This window comes from Phocoena phocoena, chromosome 13, assembly GCF_963924675.1.
Source record: "Phocoena phocoena chromosome 13, mPhoPho1.1, whole genome shotgun sequence".
NCBI lineage: Eukaryota > Metazoa > Chordata > Mammalia > Artiodactyla > Phocoenidae > Phocoena > Phocoena phocoena.
This window is the reverse complement of record NC_089231.1, coordinates 81,172,265-81,185,095: the sequence shown is the minus strand read 5'-3', so window position 1 is coordinate 81,185,095 and position 12,831 is coordinate 81,172,265. Positions and strand designations below refer to the sequence as shown.

The following is a 12,831-nucleotide window of genomic DNA, read 5'->3' as shown; positions in this document are numbered from 1 at the left end:
AGGGACCCAGGGCATATCTGGGCTTCCCTGCAAATATTAACCTTGTTGCTCTTTCAGCACAAAAGCACAAAAGTGAGGTTTTAGGAACCCCAACTTACATGTAAATTCACATACCTACTTAGCCACCAGCCTCTGTTAGACATCTACAGGCCCCCTGGTCTCATGAAGCTCCTGGTTCAGCCAAACCATGCTGCCCCACACCTGACCAAACCGGCTCCCCTCCCCGCCATCAAAAGCAAATCATCCACTGCAGTGCGCCACACTACAGAACCTACACATTTGCTGGGGAGAATGCCCGAACTTCCCAGAGCTGTGGAACGCTAGTTACAAGGTCGCCTCTGAGAGTTAGCTCCAACTGAGCACCATCTCCAGCCCCACCACGCCAGAGCCTCAGTGGTGCACTGCTTGACATGAAACAGAGTTCAGTGAGGCAGGCTAACTGAGACCCAGAAGAGTTCTGTTATGAAAGCAGCAAAAATAGACAACAAATACAGCCAGTTCACCCTTAACAGCTCTAGGGAGGGCCTAAAAGGACAGTGTTGGAGCCCAACTTCGGTGCAGCTCCTTCTCATTAAGACAATCCAAATTGGCCCTGGATTGCACTGGACTTTTGTCAGCAGCTGATGCAGAAAGCAACCACACCTTTCAACCCTTAGAAGCTTTTGCTGGAGGTGAGCTCCAAAGGGCTTCCAGGGCTGCTCTTTAAGAAAAATGGGAACACCTGGGTGCTTCCAGCTTCAAGTTATACTGCACGAATGTACAAGGCCAAGCCCTTTCAAGAAGTACAACATATGGTCAAAGCGGATGTAGGAACAGCCAGGGAAAACAAGTACAGCTATTTCTTAGGAACTCATGTGACTAACGTTCGAGTGGTCAGGCCCAGTGTAGTCACTTCAGAGTTGAGAATTTGAAATCCCATCCTCCTTGCTAGACTCGTGTGTATGTGTGTGTGTCTGTGTTGGGGGGGGGAATATATGTATGTATACGTATATATAGCAATGAAGCTATATAAACATAGCAAAGCAGATACAGCAAGGAAAGAATTAGGTTGCATTCCAGAGTCAAAGATATTTTTAAGGTCTCAGTTGGGAAACGTTAAAAGACTGACCAATCAGCAACTTCACTGATCCCATTACAAAACCACACAAACATTCATTTAGGGCCAGATCACATGTATTTGAGTGGAAAAAAGGAGACAAGTAAATGGCATCACACACAGGGGTTCCTGGCTCAAAGAGCAGCTGGCTCTTTGCTGCTTATCTGACAACCTTCGTTTCCTACTTGGTCTTCACAGAAAGTTGGCTAAAGCGGGTTTACCTGAGGTACATGGGCCATGTGGGGTGGATTGGTATAAGCCGGCTGAACATGAGAAGGATGAATCGTAAAGACGGTCTGTTGTGCTGTTGGAAAACTATTCTGTGGCGACTGTGTGTTGGAGGCAGGTGTCATGGAAGGTGGGGTTGGTGCGAGCCCCGCGTGGTAAATGGCTGACTGCTGCTGTGGACTGGCCAGGTGGAGAGCCTGGGCGGCCTGATGCTGATGGTGCTGCAAAGTAACAGGAAAGAATTGAGAAAATTTTCTTTAAGGAAGAGCAGTTTAAGGGTCACACACAAAGCTGAGTTTTGCATATGACAACAGGCTTCCTCTGGGCCTATCTAAGATGAGGGGCAATGGCAGGTACCAGAGAATACACAGGGAGTAGGAGCAGGGCTGGGGTGGGGGTGCCTCCTGTTCACAAACATTCCTGTCTGGGCTGCAAGCCTGATTCTCAGCCTACAAGCCCTCACCAGCAGTGGTAAAACAGGACTACTGCTCCAGGGGCCTGACAGATGTCAAAGAGCTCCTTAAGTGCCTTCTTAACAAACATGATTAAAGAAGCTAATAGGAAAAAAAAGAAACACCCTCATCATGTAAACATTAGAAATGAGATTTTTAAAAAGTCCCAAGCCAATTCCTTACTTTATGTTAGATTTTTCAATATTGGTTAAGTTTCCAGAACTTACCCCATCACCTTATTCTCAATATGTACCTTAAGGTGATTTAAACCTTGGGGCACAGCCTGCAGAGCTGTACACTGGCTCCATGAGGCAGGGCTGCTCGGTGTTTTGATCACGTGGTACCTAGCATCTTGCCTGGCACTGAAGAAAACACTCAATAAACAGAACGATGAAGCAGTTCTGGTGAAGGCCTCTCAGTTCCTCCTTACCTGAACAGGACTGGGTGCAGGATGGCTTCCACCATGTTGGCTTTGCTGCTGTCCAGTGGGGGTGGCTGAAGGCTGAGGATGTGGAGTATGAGGGTGCAAGGTAGCATTAGGGTGCGCATACTGCTGAGCAAGGGAGCCAGTGGAAACTAAAGTGAAAGGAAAAGAAATGTGTGTAATTGACAGGTGTCATGCTCTTAATCGCTCCTCTATGCCTCATCAACTTTCAGCTCATCCACAGTCTTCTTGATGCTCAATGCCTAACCAATCTCTGTATTTGACTCCATTTAAAGCACCCACTTCTTAAAAAAACAAGTGGGAAGTTACTGCTTAACAGTCAGGCTAGCATTTTATTCATATAACATAGCTGTACACATTATATCAAAATCTAATTAAATTTACTTCTAAAACAGTCACTAGGTTTCCTGAAAAGGCAACTGAAAAGCATAGACAGAAACAATTCAAACAATCCCCCGTCTGCGACCTGTCTCTGTCTCTCACACACACACATTTAGCTCAAGGCCATCATCTGGCTAACCTCACCATGCTACTGCCCTGGACCTGATGCAGTGTCCCGTGGGCACAGACTCTATCAGGGCTGTAGTAAGGGGCTGGATAAGGTGTGTGGCAAGGTCAGGGCTCTATCTTCAGGGCCAAATGACCACAATCTCTCTCAGCTGATCACAGAAGTCACTCTGCCACTCAGTTCATTCTCTAGGCCTCCCTGCTCAAGATCTGTCACCTTTGCTTTATAAAATCTAGTAAATGGGATTACCTAAACTATGTAGAAAAACGAATTCCCTTCAAAGCATCCTAGCCTTTAAAAAGAATTTTACTAGCTAGAGTAACCTCAAAGGAAATACGATGAGCTAGTTTAAGTAAAAGTGTGTTCATTAAAGCTAAGAACCCAAAGCCAATTCTTTGTGAATCTCAGCACAGACCATACCTTGGCACAAAACAGGGAGATGAGGTATAAATTCATTTGTTCATGTCATCCCCAAACAGCAACTTGAGAATCAAAATCACAAGATGGGTTCATTGCTTCCAGTGACTACTGATAGCACACTGATACAAATCTAAGCATGATGTGGCAATGAGCTGAGGACAATGTTCTCAAGATGTATCTCCTCTTGGAAGTCAATGTGTCAATTCCAGAATAGTTCTTCACATTCTTCATATGGTGTTACATATGGGGGCTGATGGGGAGAAGCAAGCACTGCTTTGGGATCAGGTAGCCTAACAACAGCAGTCTAATAGGCCGGCTGCTGAGAGTTACTAGCATAGATGACTCTGGATGAGTCCAATGTAAATGTTATGCAGAGGGTTAGGCACATGAAACAATTCTATAATGCTTGACATTGTAGGGCCAAGGACCAACATTCCAGCCGAACTGGTTATCTCCTCAACTGTATATGTATCCTTTAAAGAGAGAAGGGTGAGGCAAAGAGCAGTGCTAGGATCACCTGTGCATCCACTGCCAACACCACAGTGGGCATCTATACTAAGTTAACTCCCAGATTAGATTAAACAAAGCATTTTTGTTTATACACTGGGAAAATCCCCTAGCTATAACAGTTAACATACACTGGAACATATTAACAAGGAAAACTGGCAACGTATTCTTTGGGTGTTTTTCAAGAAGTCAGTGACAGTTTTCTGGGACATGGGAAAAATAATGTGCTAACAGCTTTCTTGAGTTTCACAGTCCCATGAATCTATGAAAGTAGTCATTGTCGTTTTTCTAATTCATTGGTTTATTAAAAGGCCATTCTTCACCATCATATTCATTAAGTTAAGCTTCTGACCCCCAAAACTGTCTGGGCACTGACTTAGTCTAAAAGACTTGAGATAAATTTTGAACCCTTGTTCTTGTAAAAATCTTACACTTATTTTTCAAATTTATTTTTAAATAATTAGAACAGCTACATGTAGCTAGTGGCTACTGACTGGACATCATTATTTGTAGCACATTTCCTTCAGCACAGAAAGTTTTATTGAATAGTGATATCTAGAGTCATTCATTCTCCCTTATTTTCAAACCACTTGCATTAAAATCCTCCCTACTATAAATTCTTAAATGTTTCATTTGTAACAATTCTAATCTGTCTGGGGGAAAGCAATTCCCGAATCCAAATTCTATTTATGAGGTTTCATAGAGTACAGAATCTCAGAGTTTCTATTTATTTAACCTTATTTATTCAAGAAACTTTTGTACCAAAAAGTTTTAAATTTCATTTTTAATTACCTTTTAAGCAAAGTATTAAGGAAATAAAAAGTAACAATAATCAACTCTAGCTGGGTGCTATTTTATTAATATTCATACATAAAAAAGCATGGCCATCACAAAGAGAATTACACCCATGAAGTCTCATAATTTATTCATCAATTAGAAAAATATTAAAATCTTGAAATTACTTGGAGAGAATTAAAGATGGAAGTATTTTTTACTATGTATTTTAAAAAGGCATCTCTGTGATAGTTTACCAATACTGAAAGGTTATAAGATAGAGTATTCTAATCTATATGTCATTTGCATTCATAGCATAAATACTTCAAGTAATCCAAGCTGAATGCATCTACATGGGCTTTTGTTTAAAAAAAAAACACCCTTTCCCTATCTAAACACCAATAAACTGTAATGCATTATAAGAAAAATTAAGCAGATGTAAACATACATCTACAAATAAAATGTGAGGATGTTTGATTAGAAATATCTTCCTTTGTTCATCATCTTGCTTAAAGATGTTTGCTAAGCAAGTACCTTACCCAGGAATTCTTTTCCCCCTTCAAATATGAAAACTGAGTAGCTAATTGGGGAAAATGTGGAACTTATACACTTTAATAGTAAAAACAACAAAAATATACTTTGGTTCCTTGAAAGGCCAGTTAAGAAGGAGACAAAGACAAGCAGGATAAGAGGGAAATTAAAAGGCTGGGGGGCAGGGGGGAAGGCTGGAAGAGGGGAGGGGGGAGAGAGAGATAAGAGAAAGGAACCAAGATAGAGTAAATGAGGGGAAAAATCTAAGAGAATTAGGGAAAGGGAGAAGTGGAGAGTGAAAGGCAGTAAATTCTGGGCTTTCCTGACCTAAGCCTATCATTTAACTGCTTTTATTATACATGCTCATTAGCTAAAGATTCCAGAGAGGTTAAAAATAAAGTGATTTTTCTTCAAAATTCTGATTTAGCTATCCATCAGTTAAACTTCTATTTATAAAACCTAAGTTGCCTTCATGAAACCTGGATTAGTTCAAGCTAATCAAAGAAATAACTATTTTTTGGGCCAGACCCAGTCCAGAAGTTTCCCGCTCACTGTGTTCCTCGATATAAATGTTTAAAACTCTAATTATGTGATTTGTCAAATCCTCGAAACACTAACCACAATCCAAATATCATTTCCTAAGCCATGATCTTACTGAAGCCAATGCAGTCCATAGAGATGTGCATTTAATTTAATATAGAAGTTATTAAATTAAACCTAATTTAGTAACTAGGTTTTGTCATTTTTGACCTTGGATGCACAAGATATGAGAGAACACCAGCACAGCAAAACTTTAAAAATGAAACAATACAAAATCTTCCAACTTTTAAATCTGATCTTAAATTCAGAAAAAAGGAAGTAAAGGAACGTTGAAAACTCTTTAAAAGGGGAATAAAAGGCAACTAGACCAAACAAACCAGGACAAAATGCTTAGAAGGGGGTGGGGGTGGGGTATGAAACAGCAAATTAAATCACAAATAGCAGCCCCACTGTTAGTTTCTTTTAAAAGTACTGATACTCTCTTATAGGGAAAGTTGTGCTAAGGCAGTTAATGCTTAGGTGTGATGATTAAGGACCTTTTAGCTACTTACCAGGAAACTGACTCCAAAACTACTAACAGAGACAGTAAGATGGTGAGGATAACTACATTTGAGACCTCAAACTGAGTACATAATAGAATTACTGACAGTGTCTTTTATACACTATACCACATACATAGTTTCCCTTTAACAGTTATATATACAGCAAGACTCCTTTTTAAAGAGCATCTATTAAAGGATTAAATTTGTTAACATTTCCTAGCACCAAATAAATAGTATGTATGCACTTATTTTTGGATACCAAGTCAAGGCACAATTAATGAAAATTTAAGTCAAAATGTTTTCTAAATGCTTTTTAAAATTTGGCATCTAGTATATTCAGACATTCAGTCATTCTACAATAATTTAAAATTTAGTCTCTAACAAAATTTTAATCCTTAATATCCCCTAGTATATAGTATTTCACATAAAGCGACATATATTATACTGTCATACATTTCTAAAGGATTCCTGCAAGTTAGTGACTTTCCCATCCAAATACCAAAAGCCCATGAATAAGCCTTATTTTAAAATTTCCCTACAAATAGAGAAAACAAACCTTACAAGTTCATTTCCAAAAGCAATCCCTGCTCAGACTTTCTCCATTTAGGAGCAATCATTTACCTTTCCACTGGTGGTGAGAGGGGGCTGGTGTTGCCAAAGACAATCTCTGGTAGCTGCTAGGTCATGCTTTCCTGCTTAAACTCAAGACATCCATGAGGTGTCTGCTACCTGAATATCATACACCTGTAGTCATGCAAAGACTGAAAATACAGAAACGTTCCTCCCCTAGTATTTCAACCCTATTCAATTAAAAATCCTTGTAAGGATAAATGTTTTCTCACCAGGATACTAAAAAAAACCCTAATGTTTTAAGCTTGTGGCTTGCTTTGCGCTTTGTTTTAAAAACGGCTGTTCAGGAAAAGTTTCTCTGAACAAGGAGAGTATTAGGCATTTCCAAAACAGTCACATGTTTGCTTGGTATGCAAAAATTAATTTCTGAAACAACTCAATTTTTAAATTAACTCCAGCTTTCTTAAGCTGGGTTATATTTCCTTTTTAAAAACTCTGAATTATTTTCATATATATATATATATATTTTGTTTTTTAATGATTTTGTCTGGCACAAGGAAAAGATTGCTCAACAAGTCTACTCCCTTAACATGTATTCTTTAAAAAGTGTTTTACTGTTCAATTAAAATTAGTATTAAAAAACCCAACTCACTGGCAAAGTAGAAAGAAGGGCTTGTCTCCTTGTTGTATGGTAATTTGGGACATGCTGAATTTGGGAAATAGAAAGGTTAATTAGCCTTTTAAGGTGTGCATTTTCCTAATTTTCTGGAAAGGTTGACATATTTAGTAATTTCTTTTTGTATTCATGCATAACTCATTTTTCTTATTTTACAAGAGATGACAAGCACTTTAAACATCACTACAAAATTAAGTAAGATAGGGCTGAAGCAAAAGACACTTTTCTTCTGTATTGGGTTGTCAAGTACCACATGCTCACTTAGTTAAATGAAAGGAATAAAGTTATTATCTAATAAAAAGACCAACATTGCATTCCACTGAACAACCTTGATATAAATAATGTACCAAAACAAAATAATATTTACCAAGTTTAATTTAAAAGACTAATCTAATTTTGCAAATCATTAATAGAAATGTCACCTTACACCTTATTCTGTAAGGTGTTTACTAGGCATCTGGTAATGGATCCAAAAATTCAGAAACAATATTAAACAAGGGTACAATATCATTTCTTATTAAACTGTCTACATAAAGGTGTGTGCGTGTGTGTGTGTGTGAGTACACTTGTAAGGATATGCACCAAAATGTTAACCGGTGATTGTAAGGGAGAAGATTAATAGGTGCATTTTAAATCTTTTTGCCTACTGTATTTTCGAATTTATCCGCATTAAACTACCAAAAATAAACCAAAAAAAGGATTCTGGATTTAACTCTTTCTGAATAGAGAAAATTTCATTATTACTGTTTCTAAAAGGGAAAACAAAGTTAGATGAATGAAACAAAATGAGATGAATTATAAGACCAGATGTTAAGGAAACAAAGAGTAACTTATTAGGAGGAAGAGGGCAGAGGCAATGATGAAAGTGAAGTTAAAGTTAAGGTCAAAGAGATGAAGTTTGTGATTAAAGTCCTTCCTAAGATATCTAGAAAGAGTACAAGGTCAACAATTCTTAGAATGTATCTCCTAATAATTTAAATGTTCAGTGATCTGTTAGCATATTTATATATAATACACCGAAAAATTAAAAAACAATAACCAGCCTTTCATCTTGTAGTCATTTCTATTCGCAAAGGCTTTTGCTATGACCATAACAATTAATGAATGACAAAAAGGTGACATATAATTGTCATTAACATCTGGGTGCATATTCTTTTGTTTGCATTAAAAGTTTAAAAAAATCTAGATAGGATGTAGCTTAAGAATAAATATAATTCATACTCAAACTATCTGGTTCCTTTTGGAATATAAAATATAAACTGTTCAAGGGAAATGAAAATAAAATTAGCATTTCTATGCAAGTTTTGTCTTACAGTTTAAAATAACGTATTTAAAATTTGTCTATATTCAGCATAATTGTATTTGGAAGATCTAAAATAACTGAAATAAATTATTGAAGAATTAATGAACTTGCTACAGCAGATTAAATTATGGCTTATTGTGGTAAAGAACAAACCAATTCATTTCCCAGTGTTCTCTTTAGGGTATGAAGTATCCAAAACAGAACCAGCAACAATCATACCAAATCTACAGCTTTGCCCCTAGCTGCCCTCATCAACACACATCAATGAAATATAATGCAATCTGTGTAAACTGCAGGAGAGTAATTCAGATTTGGTTGAGCAACTTTCTCCTGGTATCAAAGAACTAGCTTTGATGACTAATTCATTCTAGATTTCACTGGACATTAGGTCTAGTATTTTGTTTCTTTGCAATATTTACTATTTACCCACACTTGAATGGACTTCAGGGTCCAAGATCAACTGCTTTTCAAATGGAAATATTCTGGGAAGGTAGTTATAAAAACCATTAGTGCCTCAAATACAGTATTTACTGTACTGGCTGTTTCAAACCAATGAACATCCAATCAGCAGACAAAGTCAGATGTTGGTAGTGAGTGAATATACACTGAGGAGAAAGATTCTGCTTGACATCGCAGTATTACTACAATGTCTCAAAGGTGTGGGCACACAAACAGCTATTCTCTAAAAGCAATGGAAATTTTAGCTCAAGTTTCAGATCTTATTCCAAGGGGAGTATCCCAGAAAATGGGAAAAAAGAAATGTTTTTTCCATTTGTTACGTCAAGATGTATTCAGAAATGTATAATAAACAATCATAATAAACTGTGTCACCTAAGACTTTAGCAAACTGGAAAATTATTGCAATGTATACAAATTGCATAAAAGTTAGTGTGATAAATCAGTGGTGCCTTTTCACACATACTTAGTCCTGGTTAAGACAACTAAAGACAAGCCAATGATAGGAGATCACAACCAAAATCATAAGCCAAATCAGTATGTCAATCTTTCAATTAAATTATAGATGGGCTTCTTGAAAGAAATGTTTTTCAAAATTGGAGCAATCACATCATTTTAATTTAAAGAGCATAGTCAACAAGAGAAAATTTTAAGTGCGGAAAATTAAGATCTGACAAGTATTTTATTAAAATAAAAGCCTTTAATCATGTAAAATTCCTATCATTTGTGAACCAGTGGTAAAGCAGCATGCCTCCAGAAAGAAAACATTAGCAGTGGGTTCCCGGTGACAAGAATGATTGTTGCTGCCTGAGTCCTATATTCCTATAAACCTACAAAATGTTATAAACTGTTATCTAAAGTTAAAAAAAAATGAAAGCCTTTATATTCTTATTAGTCACTCAAAAAGTTGAAAGAGGTTTAAAAAATGAAATGTCCTTGTAGTTACATGTAATATTAATTTCATTTTCATAGTGGTTCACTTTTCAATTGTATGAATAAACTTAAATTTCTCTCCCTCTCCAAAAAACTGAAATGCCAATGGGAAAACCTAAATGACAGTACAGGAGTTCTCAGAAAAGTTCAAAACAAAAGTTAGATCTTAATAAAACTGGTACTAATTAAAGGTGCATTTTGAAAAACATAATATAAAATGACCCATTAATTCTATATTACAAAATATAAGTGGAAATCTTATTTTAAATTCTAACATTGAAAACAATATTAATACTTTAGACAGTTGCAAAGCTGACTTACACAAAGTTCTCCGGCCACAAAACTAAGATGGTAATTTTAGCTTATTACTCAGATATATCGTTTAATTTTATATAGAATACTTTTCATTTTCATTTTATCACTGTATACTCATTTAAAGTATGAATCTGTCAAAAGCAGATCTAATATTACACAATTCTGACCACCTGAAATACAGCATGATGCAGAAACATAGTAGCATTGTAACAAATAGCAATAAAATATGCAATGTCAGTGACCCCCAGAGAAAGAAGTGAAGCAGAATGTTTTCTTGCTTTCATTACGGTAAAACTTTCTTGCATGCCTTAGAAGGGTATACCAAATGATGTTACTGATGAGGAAGAAGAGAAAGATACCTTTCTCCACAAAAGATGCTTTTACACACATTATTACATTTTAGTTAAAGAGAGACAATGGAACAGAGAGAAATTTCAAAGTAGAAATGATCTGCCCAGACTTATAGAGCAGGTCGGAGAGAGAAATGGATTCATCTTTTCTTTAGATTCTTGACCCTCAATGTCATAAAAGGCAGAGTTATTCTTAAACAGAGCATCTTTTCAGAGCTTAAAAACACAGTAAGAATAGTCACACACATTGAAAAAGACAAACAAACTGCTTCCTACCATACATCGCATGCGTCTGCTCATGAGCCCCGTATTGAGTTGCTGAAGAAGATACTAAACCAGGCTGGGCATGTGTTGGTGGTGCCATCATTCTAGCATTACCCTGTATTACAGGACTATAGACATGAGGATGCTGTGTTCAAACAAAAAATAAAGAAAAAAACATTAAAGTACCAGATATAGTCAAGTAGATTTTAATTATGTCTTAATTCCATGGTTTCCAGAAACAACTCCTAAATCCTTATTTGGCTAGAAAGGATTTAGCCTTTGAAACACTTACACTGATCAGCAACTTTCTATTAGGTTAAAAAGGACCCCCAAATCCTTAGTTGCCTACCCCACCGTTAACGCATAGCACAAAATATAAAGGAAAAACCCCTTTACCATACTAAAAGTTACTTCAATGGAACAACAATTAAGAGTTATTAGGTCATATCAGGCTTACCTGAGACTGATAATGTGGCACATGCTGAACAAGAGGCTGATTTGGAAACTGCTGAGGACTATAGGCAACATACTGTGTGGAATAAGCTGGTGGGGTGGCCACAATTGGTGGGCCTGCTGCTGAGGCTGGGTGCATCATGGTACTCTGATGATGTTGGTCTTGCCGTTGTTGGGGCATATTTGGTACTGCAGGAAAAAACGACGTAATATTAGAACACAGCAGCTCCTTATTAGCATAAAATACACGAACATGGTCCATAAGGCTCTGCATTGATTGGGTCAAAGCCTACCTCTCCAATGCCATGTTATACCACACCCATCCCCCTTCAGCCACTATGGGCTGTTTTCCTATCATATATGCTATTCCTCAGCCTCAAACCCCAATCCCCTACTGCCAGGTTGGAAAATTTTTACTTGTCCATCAAGTGTCAGCTTGAAAGCAACATTCTCAGAGAGATACTATGTGATGACCCCCAGACTTCATCAAGTCCCTGTAATTACAAGACTCTTACAGAACTATGAAACAACATTTCCCTCATACTTCTCATATACACTCTGTTTGAGACACTGAATTATGCCATTGCTAGAGAAGGGCACTGGATTTTATTCAAAGGAAAACAAAAGTACAACAAAAAAGCCAAAACAGACCCAACACTTATCTTAACTCCATCTTTCTAAACTTCTTACCACTGAACTCTTGCTTTTTCAAACATAGCATCACACACTACCATGTAGCGCTTTTAAAAAATTCTAATAGCTCTTTTAAAACATTACTTTTTGTCTTTTATTACTCCACACAAATTTCTGCCTGTAATCTGCTCCATTAAAGCTCTAGATAACCATTTAGCTCAACTGTCATCTCCTCTGTATCGTCTTTTCCAGTCCCCCACAAAAGCGCTAGCTGCATGCTCTGTGTACCTTTTCCTCACATGTTTATTACAGCACTGACTGTTGTCTGTGATGGGTTTATGGTGCTATGTTAACCAAGCCACTTGAGGGAAGAAGTTGTGAACCACTGCTTACAGCAAGACACAAAGAATGTGTAACTTCATATGTTCACAAAATCATCAAAACTGACTACACAGGTAACTGCTAATGTAGAGACAGAATTTGTCTTTTTTAAAAAAATATTTGAAGTTTTTTGCTAAAAATTTAATGACTGCTGCTGATACTTAGGAGAGCTAGTTACACACTGTGTTATCTAGTCAGAAAAGCAAACTTGAAAACAGAGAAAACGAATTGGGTAATATTGTTCTGAATTTAATCTTGAGAGTCCCTCATATTGAAAAAGCACAGCCTTCTAGTAAAGAAAAGCCACCCAAAACTCAAATATCATTTTTATCACATGAAAGTTTGTCTAATTAAGCTAAATAAGCTTAACTTACTATCACTATTTCTTTTCATATTTTACAACCCTCACATATTAAATTCTTTTTCCAAAAAGCCAGTCAAGTTACAGATTTTT

General features: G+C 37.0%; 1 protein-coding gene across 3 annotated transcripts in view; it reads right to left on the bottom strand.

Moving 5' to 3' along the window:
* ATXN2 (ataxin 2) overlaps positions 1 to 12,831 on the bottom strand; it is a 123,209-nt gene that overhangs the window by 2,306 nt on the left and 108,072 nt on the right. For 2 of the 3 annotated variants that reach the window (XM_065889286.1, XM_065889287.1), the window contains exons 19-23: positions 11,368 to 11,552; positions 10,923 to 11,055; positions 7,266 to 7,319; positions 2,207 to 2,352; positions 1,318 to 1,545 (exon numbers count right to left, since the gene is read on the bottom strand). In XM_065889286.1, coding sequence (XP_065745358.1) covers positions 1,318 to 1,545; positions 2,207 to 2,352; positions 7,266 to 7,319; positions 10,923 to 11,055; positions 11,368 to 11,552 — 746 coding nt within the window. The remainder of the gene's footprint in view (positions 1 to 1,317; positions 1,546 to 2,206; positions 2,353 to 7,265; positions 7,320 to 10,922; positions 11,056 to 11,367; positions 11,553 to 12,831) is intronic. The other variant, XM_065889288.1, reaches the window with a different exon arrangement.